Source organism: Chlorocebus sabaeus, chromosome 19, assembly GCF_047675955.1.
Source record: "Chlorocebus sabaeus isolate Y175 chromosome 19, mChlSab1.0.hap1, whole genome shotgun sequence".
NCBI classification, from domain to species: Eukaryota; Metazoa; Chordata; class Mammalia; order Primates; family Cercopithecidae; genus Chlorocebus; species Chlorocebus sabaeus.
The window spans coordinates 9389631-9404675 of NC_132922.1; the positions used below are offsets into that span (position 1 = coordinate 9389631).

At 47.2% G+C, this 15045-nt stretch overlaps 1 protein-coding gene across 1 annotated transcript; it reads left to right on the top strand.

Moving 5' to 3' along the window:
- Nucleotides 1-22: 22 nt before the first annotated feature.
- Nucleotides 23-10165, top strand: PHF5A (PHD finger protein 5A). Its single transcript, XM_007975914.3, has 4 exons — nt 23-416; nt 867-890; nt 1382-1548; nt 9461-10165. The coding sequence occupies exons 1-4, from the start codon at nt 365-367 to the stop codon at nt 9548-9550; spliced, it is 333 nt and encodes a 110-aa protein (XP_007974105.1). The 5' UTR covers nt 23-364; the 3' UTR covers nt 9551-10165.
- The last annotated feature ends 4880 nt before the right edge of the window (nt 10166-15045 follow it).

Consider the following 15045-nt stretch of genomic DNA (forward strand, 5'->3'; position numbering starts at 1 on the left):
AGAACCCTGTGAACGCAATGAGCGGAGCTCAAGAGTAATGAACAGACACGCAAGAGGAAATAGAACTGCCTAAAGACACTTGCAGAAGTAGATACCAAGCACAAATATGTTTTATCCAAGAACAAACTTTAGTTATCTCTGCCATCCAAATCTAGGAGTGTTTTAAGACTTTCATGCACCTGCCAGGACCTGGCCACCCAGCGGCGACAGAAACTCGCGCGAGAGCAAGAGGGGCCTGGTGCAAGGATCGTAAACTGACGGAAGCTTAGAGGACCAATCACAGCGACGTGGAGGCAGGAACAATGGGAAATAAAGGTCGGACGGAAGTTCCCGAAGCTTCCGGTGGCCGGCTTAATTGGGAGCTATGGCTAAACATCATCCTGATTTGATCTTTTGCCGCAAGCAGGCTGGTGTTGGTGAGACTGCGCCCTGCCCCTGTCTGTCTGGGTAGGGGTGGTATTAGGAGCTGGGGGGTCGGGGGTTCCTATCACTTCCTTAGTGGCTTGCCCAGCTGGCGCCACGTTTCCCGCCTCTCGGGCGCGGGGTGTTGTAGGAACGCGCAGGTTTGTGGCCCCTGATGAGAAGAGGGCGGGGGTGCGCGTGCTGGGAGCCCCAGGCAGGTATCGGGGTTGGGGTCTGGGCCAGGTCCACAGAAACTCAGAGCTTGCCCCAGGACGTTGGAGGAGATTCAGAAGGGTGCTTGGGCTGTGGGTTTGGTTCATTTGGAAATTTGTAATGATAAAATGGCTATCCGCAGGTATCACTGCAGTCCTTACTCATGTCCCTACCCCCAGCTCGAGGATGTACTTCCCGTTTGTCAAAGCCTTTATTCTAATTGTACTTTTTAACCATCTTTCATCTTGCAGCCATCGGAAGACTGTGTGAAAAATGTGAGTGGAACCTACCGTCCCAACAGCCCACCCTTCCCACTCCCAGTTTCTGTGGAACCAGCAAAAGTGCCACAAAGAGGGCTTTGAGTAGATGTCCCTGGAAGTATTTGAACACTGAATGCTGGACTTCAGCCAAAGGCCCCTCTGTCTCCCCACTGCCACTTGCACATTTAACGCTATATCTCTCTAGTTTTCAACAGGAAAAGTCGCCAGAGTAGCATGACCCCTCCCTAACACACAGCACTTTGCCGGCAATTATATAGGCTTATCATCTCTGAGGTGATTTTCTAGGCTCTTTACATATGTTAATTGATAAACTTTTGTATATGTTGAGGGACTTGAGATGGATACTGGGTAAACCAAGTTTCATGATGCCAAGAGGAGGGTCCTAAAGTCACTGTCAAAAGGAGACTAGTGTATTTCCCCATGGCAGGAGATAGCAGAGGACTGAAGAACTTGTTGTGAGTATGACTCCATTCTCTTCCTTACAGGTGATGGCAAGTGTGTGATTTGTGACTCCTATGTGCGTCCCTGCACTCTGGTGCGCATATGTGATGAGTGTAACTATGGATCTTACCAGGGACGCTGTGTGATCTGTGGAGGCCCTGGGGTCTCTGATGCATATTATTGTAAGGAGTGCACCATCCAGGAGAAGGATGTAAGTGTACAGCTTTCCATCTGACCTTTCCTGCTTTTGTTTAGTAATACTTTGCCATCCACTGCAATCTCCTATGGTCTATGGAGATTACTGTGTTCATCTAGTCATCTAGGTTATAATTTCTTCAAGTTCTGTGAGTCAAACTGGGTGTAGTTCAATAAAAGGCAGTTATTTTGCATCAAGGGGAAAAATGCAAGGGAAGCAAATCTTTATCAAGACCAGCAATTTGAAGAGCCCTCTCTCTATTCATGTTTCTCTGTGATTATTCTTATTCAGAAATGACATCCGGCTGGGCGTGGTGGCTCACACCTGTAATCTCAGCACTTTGGGAGTCCAAGTTATGAGGATCACTTTAGTCCAGGAGTTCAAGACCAGCCTGGGTCACAGAGCAAGATCCCATCTCAACAACAACAACAAAAAACAATTTGGTTTTTTGGTTTTGTTTTTTTTTGTTTGTTTTTCTTTTTTTTGAGACAGGGTCTCTTGCTCTGTGGCCCAGGCTGGGGTGCAGTTGCATGATCACGTGCAAGGCTCACTGCAGCCTTGACCCCCCCGGGCTCAAACGATCCTCCCACCTCATCCTCCCAAGTAGCTGGGACTGCAGGCATGCGCCACCACACCTGGCTAATTTTTTTTTGTAGAGACAGGGTCTTGTCTTGTTTCCTAGGTTGGTCTCGAACTCCTGGGCTCAAGTGATCCTCCTGCCTTAGCCTCACCAGGTGCTGGGATTACAGGCATGAGCCATCACTCCTGGCCAGAAAAACATATTTTTCATTAGTCGGGTGTGCTGGTGTGTACCTGTGGTCCCAGCTACTTGGGAAACTGAGGCAAGTGGAGGATCACTTGGGCCCAGGAGGTCAAGGCTGCAGTGAGCCATTTTCATGCCACTGCACTCCAGCCTGGGTGACAGAGACCCTGTCTGTTTATAAGGCCTGTACAGCCCATGTTGTGTCATAGCCACTCATTAATGTCTCAGATCTATCATTAAGCACTATTTGGGTGTATATCGTGACAAAGTTGAATTTGGGACGATTCAAGTTGACTTCAGCTTTAAGCAGGTAACAAGTACCTTTGGTTTAATATTGCAGAAGTGATTGTGGCCCTGCATCATGACTTTTTTTTTGTCCCTTGACACTGCATAGTGGCAGTAGTTACTTACTATTCAACTCTCTGAGCCAAATGCCAGTAGAGAGAGCTTATAGACCAGTGCTACAGGCAAGGTTTACCCCATTTCTTTCGTTTAGTATTGGCAGCAGGGTTTTTGTGGGGGAAAACTATGAATCAGCTTGTTTTCTTCAAAAAACAAAACAAAAGGAAGTATGATACAGTCTTACTAGGTTAATGATAGTACCCAGTTATCTAATTTGTTTTTTATTTTTTGAGACGGAGTTCACTCTTGTTGCCCAGGCTGGAGTGCAGTGGCACAATCTCGGCTCACCGCAATCTCCGCCTCCCGGGTTCAAGCAATTCTCCTGCCTCAGCCTCCCGAGTAGCTGGGATTACAGGCATGCGCCACCACGCCCAGCCCATTTTGTATTTTTAGTGGAGAGGGGGTTTCTCCATGTTGGTCAGGCTGGCCTCAACTCCCAACCTCAAGTGATCCGCCCACCTTGTGTCTCCCAAAGTGCCGGGATTACAGGCCTAAGCCACTGCGCCTGGCCCAGTTACCTAATTTAATTCTAATTTAGAGTAAGGCAAAAGATAAATAATTCTTCATATTTCCATGAGCAAAGAATAGGTCTTTTATAGATGTTATCACACCTTGTTCCTCACAATAAGTTTGAGAAATAGGGATGATTATTATGATGCCCATTTTATAGTTCCTCTGACAAGCCCAGGCTGTTCAACGAAACCTTGTAGTGTCCCCATTTCACCACGTTGTACTTTTATTTATATATTTATTTTATTTTATTTTATTTTTTGAGACAGAGTTTCATTCTTGTTGCCCAGGCTGGAGTGCAGTGGCGCCATCTCGGCTCACCACAACCTCCACCTCCCGGGTTCAAGTGATTCTCCTGTCTCGGCCTCCCGGGTAGCTGGGATTACAGGCGCCTGCCACCACCCCCAGCTAATTTTTGTATTTTTAGTAGAGACGGGGTTTCATTGTGTTGGCCATGTTGGACTCAAACTCCTGACCTTGTGATCCACCTGCCTGGGCCTCCCAAAGGGCTGGGATTACAGGTGTGAGCCACCACGCCTGGCCTTATGTTACCCTTTAATGTGTGCTTTTGGGATGTTTCCATGGTGAAGGCAACAACGCCAGTACCTCATTTCATGCACTTGGATCCTGCCTACCGCCAGTAATTGGGAGAGATTGGGCCAGATAAGACTACACCATTGGGCCAGGCACAGTGGCTCATGCCTGCAATCCTGGCACTTTGGGAGGCCAAGGTAGGTGGATCACCTAAGGTCAGGAGTTTGAGACCAGCCTGGCCAACATGGTGAAACCCCGTCTCTACTAAAAACACAAAAATTGGCTGGGCGCAGTGGCTCACGCCTGTAATCCCAGCACTTTGGGAGACCGAGGCAGGCGGATCATGAGGTCAGGAGGTCGAGACCATCCTCGCTAATACGGTGAAACCCTGTCTCTACTAAAAAAATTAAAAAATTAGCCGGGTGTGATAGTGGGCGCCTGTAGTCCCAGCTACTTGGGAGGCTGAGGCAGGAGAATGGCATGAACCCAGGAGGTGGAGCTTGCAGTGAGCGGAGATCACGCCACTGCACTCCAGCCTGGGCGACAGAGTGAGACTCCGTCCCAAAAAAATAATAATAACAAAAATAAATAAAAAGAATACAAAAATTAACCGGCGTGGTGGCACACATCTGTGATCCCAGCTACTTGGGAGGCTAGGGCAGGAGAATTGCTTGAACCCAGGAGGCAGAGGTTGCAGTCAGCTCAGCCGAGATCAGAACATTGCACTCCAATCCGGCAACTAAGAGCAAAATTCCTTCTCAAAAAAAAAAAAAAAACCAGTACACCATTGAATCTTCTATTGTTTAGGGAGATGAGAAAGGTCCTAAAGTACCAAAAACATGATTTCCGTTAGTGATTTGGACCTTTCTCTTGTCCGCAACTCCGATTTGCATTTATCTTCAACTATGAAGTCATATCCTGCTGTCCGGAAATCCGAATCTAGTCTACTAGCTAGATGACACTTCATTAGAGGCAGGACTTTGGTTTGTCTATTCGCCTCTCCTTTTCCTTAGGCTGTGGTATGGTGCCTGACATGCGGGGCAAGCATTGGTACATGTGTTTTGGTGCTGTCCCTGTAAGTCATCCAGAGGTATCCCCTTTAGGGTGTCTAATACATAGTAGGTGTTTGTTAACTTCTGGTCTATAAGCAGTGAAAGCATAATAAGGTAACAGCAGTGAAGAAAAGTTACAAACAGTTCCTAAACTAGCTACAGGGTAGCTATTTAAGCCATTTAAGACAGCATTTTCTTGAATTTTTGTATGGTTCTAGCTAGAGTTCTTATCTAGCATAAGTTTGCAACCAGAGAATGCTTAATAAATGTTAATTGCTGTCTGACTCCTCTGAATGTGGTGTGTGAACTGATACCTTTGGATCCTCATGCCTCATTCTGTCCCTGAGACTTATTCTAGACGTCACTTCCCCGCCTTCACATTATACACGAATGTTCTGAGGACATTTGAGATGGAATCTAGCTCACATTTTCAGCGCTAGTTTCCAAGGAACACAAAGTCTAGTGACATGATCCAGGCTCTCAGCCTTACAGATCATCACGTAGATTAAGTGGCCAAGGCTCTTTCCTATGCAGAAACCTTCCTACAACCAAGGCAACCCTTGTTATTGTTCTCTTCCTGCAACTTTCATAATTGATAAGGGAATTAGACAGGTAAGCTAAGCCAGGTATTCTCATTTATAATTTTTCAAAGCCACAAGAATAACCAGGAGACAGGGATGATGTCTATGGACATTGCTACCAGAGGACTCATTGGTAGGTTCTTATGGTGCCGCATCGTGTAATCCCCTTAATCTTGATTCCTTTTGCTTACCATTTTCCTCAGTTCTCCCAACCAGAACATAAGAAAAATAGCACTAACATTTATGAAGCTCTTAATATATGCCAGGTGCTTAGCTGAACATTGTTATCCAAAAGTTCCGTGTGATACAGATGAGGATGCTAAGGCTTAGAGATGTTAAGCAACTTGGTTAGTCCAAGGTCAAGTGGCTAATGAGTGACAGATCAGGACTAGAACCTAGGAGGTCTGACTCTTTTTTAATTAATTAATTAATTTTTTTTTTTTTTTTTTTTTTTTTTTTAGTTTTTTGAGATGCAGTTTTGTTCTTGTTGCCCAGGCTGGAGTGCAATGGCATGATCTTGGCTCACTACAACCTCCACCTCCCAGGTTTAAGCGATTCTCCTGCCTCAGCTTCCCAAGTAGCTCGGATTACAGGCACACGCCACCATGCCCAGCTCTTTTTTTTTTTTGAGACAGTCTCACTGTGTCGCCCGAGCTGGAGTGCAGTGGTGTGATCTCGGCTCACTGCAACGTACACCTCCTGGATTCAAGCAATTCTTCTGTCTCAGCCCCCTGAGTAGCTGGGATTACAGGTGTGCACCATCACGCCCGGCTAATTTTTGTATTTTTAGTAGAGACAGGGTTTCACCATGTTGGTCAGGCTGGTCTTGAACTCCTGACCTTGTGATCCACCCACCTCGGCCTCCCAAAGTTGCTGGGATTACAGGCGTCAGCCACCGTGCCCAGCCTAATTTTTCTTTCTTTAGTAGAGACGGGGTTTGACCATGTTGGTCAGCCTAGTCTCAAGCTCCTGGCCTCAGGTGATCCACCCACCTCGGCCTTCCAAAGTGCTGGGATTACAGGCATGAGCCACCGCGCCCAGCCTGACTCAGTGTTTCTTAACCTTTTACTTATTCATTCTCATCTTTGCACCTCTAAGGAGAAAAGTTAAAAGTTAATGTAAATTAATTAAATTTTCGGGCTAGCTAAGCTGTAAGTAGGCTGGGGGCAGTGGCTCATGCCTGTAATCCCAGCCCTTTGAGAGGCCCAGGCAGGCAAATCACGAGGTCAGGAGTTTGAGACCAGCCTGACAAACATGATGAAACCCCATCTCTACTAAAAATACAAAAATTCGCTGGGCATGGTGGCGGGAGCCTGTAATCCCAGCTACTCAGGAATCTGAGGCAAGAGAATCACTTGAACCCAGGAGGCAGAGGTTGCAGAGCGCCGAGATAGCACCACTGTATTCCAGCCTGAGCAACAGGGTGAGACTTTGTCTCAAAAAAAAAAAAAGCTAACCTGTAAGTAAAGAACGGAACTGTACAAATTGGAGGATTGGGTGATACCATCACTTGGTACCTTCCAGGAATATTTAGGTATCTATAAGGATAGTTTGTAAACCTTGACCTGATCTAGTCGTCGTCTTTTACAGCTGAGGAATAATAAAAGTCCCAAGAGAAGCAACTTGCCCACATTTGCGTCAGTAAGGCACAGTTTAAGCTGTCATCATACCATGAGTTTCATAGCCTCTCTAAAGGGTTTAGAGTGCTGTTATTATGTTTAATATCAGGCCTTTGTCCAGGAGAGGCAGCTAATGCCTTATTTTTACAAGGACATTAAATATAGATTACATTGCTTACTTGGGTTCACCTAGCAAGCTATTGGTGGGTGGCTTCCTTGGTACACCAGGCTTCAGAGATGGAAGCTGTCAATGTAATGACTTGATACATGTTTTCTAGGAGATCCTAAAATGTTAGTGTTAGCTTTGTGTGTTTTCGGCGATTTTTGTAGTTGTTAACGTCTGCCCCCAAAGAAAGATGCTAGTTGAGTTAGAAATGAGTTGGCTAAGGACTTGATTAATTCATACTATCACCTAATATCACAGGACTTAAACTCTGACATGGGTGTTTAATAAAATCAACAGACCTGTAGGGCTTTTCCAGTTACAGCTTCCCCGGTTTTTCTTCCATCATCCCTAATCAACTGGTGGAGTCATCATTTCTGTAGAACACAGCTTCCCAGGGGCTTCACTGAAAGCACTCAAGCTCATCAAATGGCCAGGGCAGCCTGTCATGACAAATCAGTGCATGGTCTGTCAACAGCCACCTATCACTAGCACAGTAGTGCTCTGTACCCCCAAGACCATGTGTTAAATTAAGTGAATTAATGAAGACACATAAAACCCATTATTCTCCTATGGTATTTAAAATGTAAGGGCTGGGCGTAGTGGCTCACGCCTGAAATCCCAGCACTATCAGGAGGCCAAGGCAGGTGGATCAGAAGGTCAAGAGATTGAGACCATCCTGGCCCACGTGGTGAAACCCCATCTCTACTAAAAATACAAAAATTAGCTGGGCGTGGTGGCGCGCCTCTGTAGTCCCCACTACTCGGGAGGCTGAGGCAGGAGAATTGCTTGAACCCGGGAGGCGGAGGTTGCAGTGATCCGAGATCACGCCACTGCACTCCAGCCTGGCAACAGAGTGAGACTCCGTCTCAAAAAACGTAAAAGTAAGGTATGGCCGGCCGCAGTGGCTCACGCCTGTAATCCTAGCACTTTGGGAGGCTGAGGCGGGCAGATTGCCTGATCTCAGGATTTCGAGACCAGCCTGAGCAGCATGGTGAAACCCTGTCTCTACTAAAATACAAAAGACATAAGCCGGGCGTGGCGGCATGCACCTGTAGTCCCAGCTACTCAGGAGGCAGAGGCAGGAGAATTGCTTCAACTTGTGATGCGGAGGTTGCAGTGAGCCAAGATCGTGCCACTGCATTCCAGCCTGGCGACAGTGAGATTTTTTTCTCAAAAAAAAAAGAAGAGTTTAGGCCGGGCGCGGTGGCTCACGCCTGTAATCCCAGCACTTTGGGAGGCCGAGGCGGGCGGATCACAAGGTCAGGAGATCGAGACCATGGTGAAACCCCGTCTCTACTAAAAAAATAGAAAAAAATTAGCCGGGCGCAGTGGCGGGCGCCTGTAGTCCCAGCTACTTGGGAGGCTGAGGCAGGAGAATGGCGTGAGCCCGGAAGGCGGAGCTTGCAGTGAGCCGAGATTGCGCCACTGCACTCCAGCCTGGGTGACAGAGCGAGACTCCGTCTCAAAAAAAAAAATTAAAAAAAAATAATAATAAAAAAAAAAAGAAGAGTTTCATAGTCTACCTCAACTGTATCATATTAGCAGCAGATATGGCTAAGATAAATGGCTAAACCGTTAATCCAAAAGTTATAAAATGGTCTTTTTTTTTTTTTCTTGAGACGGAATTTCTCTCTTGTTACCCAGGCTGGAGTGGAGTGCTATGGCGTGATCTCGGGTCACTGCTACCTCCGCCTCCTGGGTTCAAACCATTCTCCTACCTCAGCCTCCTGAGTAGCTGGGACTACGGGCACGCACCACCATGTCTGCCTAATTTTTGTATTTTTAGTAGAGACAGGGTTTCACCATGTTGGCCAGGCTGGTCTTGAACTCCTGACCTCAGGTGATCTACCTGCCTCGGCCTCCCAAAGTGCTGAGATTACAGGCATGAGCCACCGTGCCTGGCCTACAAATGATCTTTCGTAAGTGCTAGGAGATAGGGAAGAAACTGATCTTGGCCTCCCAATGAAGGAGATACTGATGTTTGGACACATTTACAAACCCATTTATTGGGTTTTTCAAATACTAAAATGAGAATTTGAACTCTGACCAATTTTTTTTTTCAAGAGATGGGGTTCTCTCTGTGTTGCCTACAGTGGGGTACAGTAGCTGGCTATTCACAGGCATGATCATAGCTCACTACAGCCTCAAACTCCTGGGCTCCAGCAATCCTCCTGCCTCGGCCTTCTGAGTAGTAGCTGGGACTAAAGGCACATGCTACCACACTGGGCTTAAATTTTTTATCTTAAGTCACTCTTGGTTCAGGCTCAAAGACTTAACAACTTCTCTGTTCTGTTTTCCAGAGAGATGGCTGCCCAAAGATTGTCAATCTGGGGAGCTCTAAAACAGACCTCTTCTATGAACGCAAAAAATACGGCTTCAAGAAGAGGTGATTGGTGGGTGGCCCCTTCCTCCCCCCAACATCAAGCTGCTGCAGCTGCCAGAAAACATGCCTACTACTACCAGCAGAAAGGGAGCAGAGACCATAGCATCACCAGGAGTGCCTGCTAGTGTACTGGCAGCTTGCCACCCCCTCCTCTTCCTTCACCCAGACGTGGTAGGGATGGAAAAGGATTCTTCACAGAGCACTCTGGCACACCGTATCAGAGAAAAGTTGGTAGATTAGTTAATGATTTTTCTTGAATTCGAGAAGCAGAGATCTGTTCTCCATATTGATATGTTCTCCCTCAACCAAGATCTTCTAAAAAGAAGTAATATTTTAGTCTTCTGCTTGAGGAGTTGGCTGTGAAGCTACAGCCGGTGAAAACCATGTTCTTGCAGCAGCTCTGGTGGCAGCTGTCCTTGAGGAACTTTTGGTGTGTGGTGGGAAGCTATCAGAACAAGAAATGTAGGCATTTACTGTTTTGGGGGGAGAGGGAGGGGCGCTCCGCCATCTTGAAAGGCATTTATTCGTTTAACACTTGTGCCCGTGTCATGTTATTTTCCTTTTGAGAAATTGGGAACTCTGTTGCTATTATGTTAATAAAGTTGGTGTTTATTTTCTGGTAGTTACCTTCCCCATTTAACTTTAGGAATTTATTTTAGTCATCCAGGAATTTGTGATTCAAAACAAGAGGTAGTTGCCGGGTATGGTGGCTCACGCCTGTAATCCTAGCACTTTGGGAGGCTGAGACGGGCGGATCACGAGGTCAGGAGATCGAGATCATCCTGGCTAACACGGTGAAACCCCATCTCTCCTAAAAAAATACAAAAAGTCAGCCATACGTGGTGGTGGGCGCCTGTAGTCCCAGCTACTTGGGGGGCTGAGGCAGGAGAATGGTGTGAACCCGGGAGGCAGAGCTTGCAGTGAGCCCAGATCGCACCACTGCACCCCAGCCTGGACGACAGAACGAGACTCCGTCTCAAAAAAAAAAAAAAAAAACCAGAAGTAGTGGTATTGGTTAAGTACTCTGTCCTCTTATTACCACTGGAAGGAATTCAAAACCACCCATACCTTTCATTATAGATAAATCAAAGTCATTTTTAGAAATGTACTATTTTTTCCTTCCTATCCAACTTTAATTTTGAATTGAAGAGATGGCTTCCAGCTTCCAGTGATGGTGGAGGCTGGGCACAGTGGCCCATGCCTATAATTCCAGCACTTTGGGAGGCTCAGGCAGGCAGATCTTGAGCCCAGGGGTTCAAGACCAGCCTGGGCAACATGACAAAAACCCATCTCTATGAAAAATATGAAAACTAGTCAGGTATAGTGGCATGCACCTATAGTTCAGTCCCAGCTACTCAGAAGGCTGAGATGGTAGGATCACTTGAGCCTTGGAGATTGAGGCTGCAGTGAACAGTGATCCTGCCACTGCACACCAGCCTGGGAGACAGAGCAAGACTGTCTCCAAAAAAAAAAAAAAAAAAAAAACGGGCTGGGCACAGTGGCTTGCACCTGTATTCCTAGCACTTTGGGAGGCCAAGGCAGGCAGATCACTTGAGGCCAGGAGTTCAAGATCAGGGTGGCCAACATGGCGAAACTCCGTTGCTACTAAAAATACAAAAATTAGCCAGGCATGGTGGCACACACCTGTAGTCCCAGCTACTCGTGAGGCTGACACAAGAGAATTGCTTGAACCTAGGAGGTAGAGGTTGTGGTGAGCTAAGATGATGCCATTGCACTCCAGCCTGGGCAGCAAGAGGAAAACTCCATCTCAAAAAAAAAAAAAGGTTCCAGTATAACCCAGAGGATGCACAAAGGAAGGGTTCTAGGCCTAGCTTGGAGGTGCCTCAGGAAGGCAGGGGAAGGCCATAGTCATAGGGCTACAGCACTTTCTGGGCTCTTTGAGCCACCCCTTTCTCTGCACTGCAGCCATAGGCTCCTTTTCAGTTCCACAACTGCTGCTTTTCTTTTTGCTTCTGCTTTGAGTTTATTTTTAACATGTTGATCCCTCCAGAATGCTTGTGCCCCCCCTCCCTTTTACTCAGCTAACTCCTACTCCCTTCTGACCTTAGCCAAATATTTCCTCAAACATGCCTCTCTGGACCCTTAATGTAAGTTCCCCTGGTACTCCCACATAGCATATGTGTTTTTTTTTTGGTTGGTTGGTTGGTTTTGAGACGGTGTCTCTGTCACCCAGGCTGGAGTGCAATGGCACGATCTTAACTCACTGCAACCTCTACTTCCCAGACTCAGCACTCCTCCCACCTCAGGCTCTGGAATAGCTGGGACTACAGGCATGCACCACCCTGCCCAGCTAGTTTTTTGGGGTTTTTTTGTTTTGTTTTTGAGATGGAATTTTGCACTGTCGCCCAGGCTGGAGTGTAATGGCGCAATCTCTGCTCACTGCACTCTCCGCCTCCCAGATTCAAGCGATTCTCCTGCCCCAGCCTCCCTAGTAGCTGGGATTACCTGCCACCACGCCCCGCTAATTTTTTGTATTTTTAGTAGAGATGGGGTTACACTATGTTGGTCAGGCTGCTCTTGAACTCCTGGCCTCCCAAAGTGCTGGGATTATAGGCATGAGCCACCAAGCCTGGCCTGTTTTTTGTAATTTTTATAGAGACAAGGTCTCAATGTGTTGCCCAGACTGGTCTCAAACTCCTGGATTCAAGTTACCCTCCTGCCTTGGCCTCCGAAAGTGCTGTGAATACAGGCATGAGCCACCACACCCAACCCTGTGTGTTTTCTTAGCGTTTGGTGATCAGTGAAAGTAACCTATGACTGTGTCTACAAGAGCAGGAAGCAAGTTTGTTTTGCCCAGTAGGTAGCAGGTAGGTGTTTAGTATTGAATGAATACTTAAAGTCAAGGAAACTGGATAATAAACTGGGCTTTGATATGTCAGAACCTACAGGCAAAGGGTGCAGTAGGCAAATAAAGGCATTTGTTGGGGGTGTCAACTTAAGCAAAGACAGTCGTGAACAGGGTGCTATATATTGATTGATTCGGATACGGTCTCACTTTGTCCCCCAACCTGGAGTGCAGTGGCATGAACACGGCTCACTGCAGCCTCAACCCCCAGGGCTCAAACAGTCCTCCCAACTCAGCCTCCTGAGTAGCTAGGAGGTGAGAACCAGCATGCCTGGCCTTTTTTTTTTTTTTTTTTTTTTTTTGTCTTTTTTGTAGAGACAGGGTTTCACCATATTGACCAGACTGGTCTCGAACTCCTAAGGTCAAGCGATCCGCCTGCCTTGGCCTTCCAGTGTGTTAGGATTATAGGCATGAGCCACTACCCCCAGCCTAGGGTGATGTGTTTAGGTAGCTCTGAGCAATTCTAATCAATCAGTGAGGTGATTGCTATGGTTTGAATGTTTGTCCCCTCCAAAACTCATGTTGAAACTTGATCCCCAGCGTGGCAGTGTTCAGAAGTGGGACCTTTAGGAAATGATTGGGTCATGAGGGCTCTGCCCGCATGAGGGGATTCATCCTTTCACTATTTTTGTTTTGTTGAGACAGAGTCTGTCACCCATGCTGGAGTGCAGTGGCGTGATCTCGGCTCACTGCAACCTCCACCTCCCAGGTTCAAGCGATTCCCCTGCCTCAGCCTCCTGAGTAGCTGTAGGCACATGCCACCATGCCCAGCCGATTTTTGTGTCCACCACCATGCCTGGCTAATTTTTGTAATTTTAGTAGTGACGGGGTTTCACCATATTAGCCAGGCTGGTCTTGAACTCCTGACCTCAAACAATCCACTCACTTCAGTATGTATCCACCATTACAGCATAAGCCAATCTACCTGGCCCATCCTTTCACTGTTAATGGATTAATGGGTTCTCATAGAAATGGGACCAATGGCTTTTATTTACTGATTTATTTTTTGAGACGGACTCTCGCTCCATCGCCCAGGCTGGAGTGCAGTGGTGCAAACTCGGCTCACTGCAAGCTCCATCTCCCGGGTTCACGCCATTCTCCTGCCTCAGCCTCCCGAGTAGCTGGGACTACAGGTGCCCGCCATCACGCCTGGCTAATTTTTTTGTATTTTTTAGCAGAGACGGGGTTTCACCGTGTTAGCCAGGATGGTTTCGATCTCCTGACCTTATGATCTGCCCACCTCGGCCTCCCAAAGTGCTGGGACTATAGGCGTGAGCCACTGCGCCCAGGTGGGACCAATAGCTTTATAAGGGGAGAAACTGAGCCAGCACTCTCAGCCCCTTTGCCATGTGATGCCCTGTGCCACTTTGGGACTCTGCAGAGACGGTCCCAGTGAGAATGCTCTCATTAAATGTACCCCCTCAACCTGGGACTTCCCAGCCTCCAGAACTATATAACTATATAGTTATAGAAACTCTATAACTATATAATTATAAATAAATTTCTCTCTTTATAAATAACATAGTTTCAGGTATTACAAGCAAAAGAAAACTGACTAAGGTGTGGTAGGTCAAAAGAGGTAGAGAGACCAGATCATTTTCAGACTGTAATTAGAATGTGCAAAAAAGCCCTAGTTAAGAATAAAAAATAGGCCGGGCGTGGTGGCTCATGCTTGTAATCCCAGCACTTTGGGAGGCCGAGGCAGACAGATTACCTGAGGTCGGGGGTTCAAGACGAGCCTGACCAACATGGAGAAACCCCATCTCTACTAAAATTACAAAAATTAGCCGGGCATGGTGGTGCATGCCTGTAATCCCAGTACTTTGGGAGGCCAGGAGTTTATGACTAGTCAAAGCAACATAGTGAGGCCCCCGTCCCCACAAAAAAAAATTTGTTTATTTTTTTGAGACAGAGTCTCACTGTCACCCAGGCTGGAGTACAGTGGCATGGTCTCAGCTCACTGAAACCTCTGCCTCCTGGGTTCAAGCGGTTCTCCCACCTCAGCCTCCCGAGTAGCTGTAGCTGGGACTATAGGCGTGTGCCACCACACCCAGCTAATTTTTTTTTTTTTTTTTTAGACGAAGTCTCGCTCTTGTCGCCTAGGCTGGAGTGCAATGGCACGATCTCAACTCGCTGCAACTTCTGCCTCCCAGGTTCAAGCGCTTCTCCTTCCTCAGCCTCCCGAGTAGCTGAGATTACAGGCGCCTGCCACCATACCCAGCTAATTTTTGTATTTTTAGTAGAGACGGGCTTTCACCATGTTGATCAGGCTGGTCTCGAACTCCTGACCTCAGGCAATCCACCTGCCTCGGCCTCCCAAAGTGCTGGGATTACAGGCGTGAGCCACCGTGCCCGGCCTAATTTTTGTATTTTTAGTAGACACGGGGTTTCACTATGTTGGCCAGGCTGGTCTTGAACTCCTGGCCTCGTGATCCACCTGCCTTGGTCTCCCAAAGTGCTGGGATTACAAGCATGAGCCACCGTGCCCAGCCTAAAAAAATTTTTTTTTAATTAGCCAGGTGTGGTGCCATGTGCATATAGCCCTAGCTACTTGGGAAGCTGAGGTGGATCACTTGAGTCCAGGAGATCAAGGTTACAGTGAGCTACGATGGCACCACTACACTCTAGCCTGAGTG

Excerpts from the sequence above, each read along its gene's own strand:
- PHF5A (XM_007975914.3), top strand. The coding sequence starts at position 365 with ATGGCTAAACATCATCCTGATTTGATCTTTTGCCGCAAGCAGGCTGGT. Across the intron at positions 417-866 it reads CCGCAAGCAGGCTGGTGTTG|CCATCGGAAGACTGTGTGAA; the intron begins GTGAGACTGCGC and ends TTCATCTTGCAG. Across the intron at positions 1,549-9,460 it reads GCACCATCCAGGAGAAGGAT|AGAGATGGCTGCCCAAAGAT; the intron begins GTAAGTGTACAG and ends TCTGTTTTCCAG.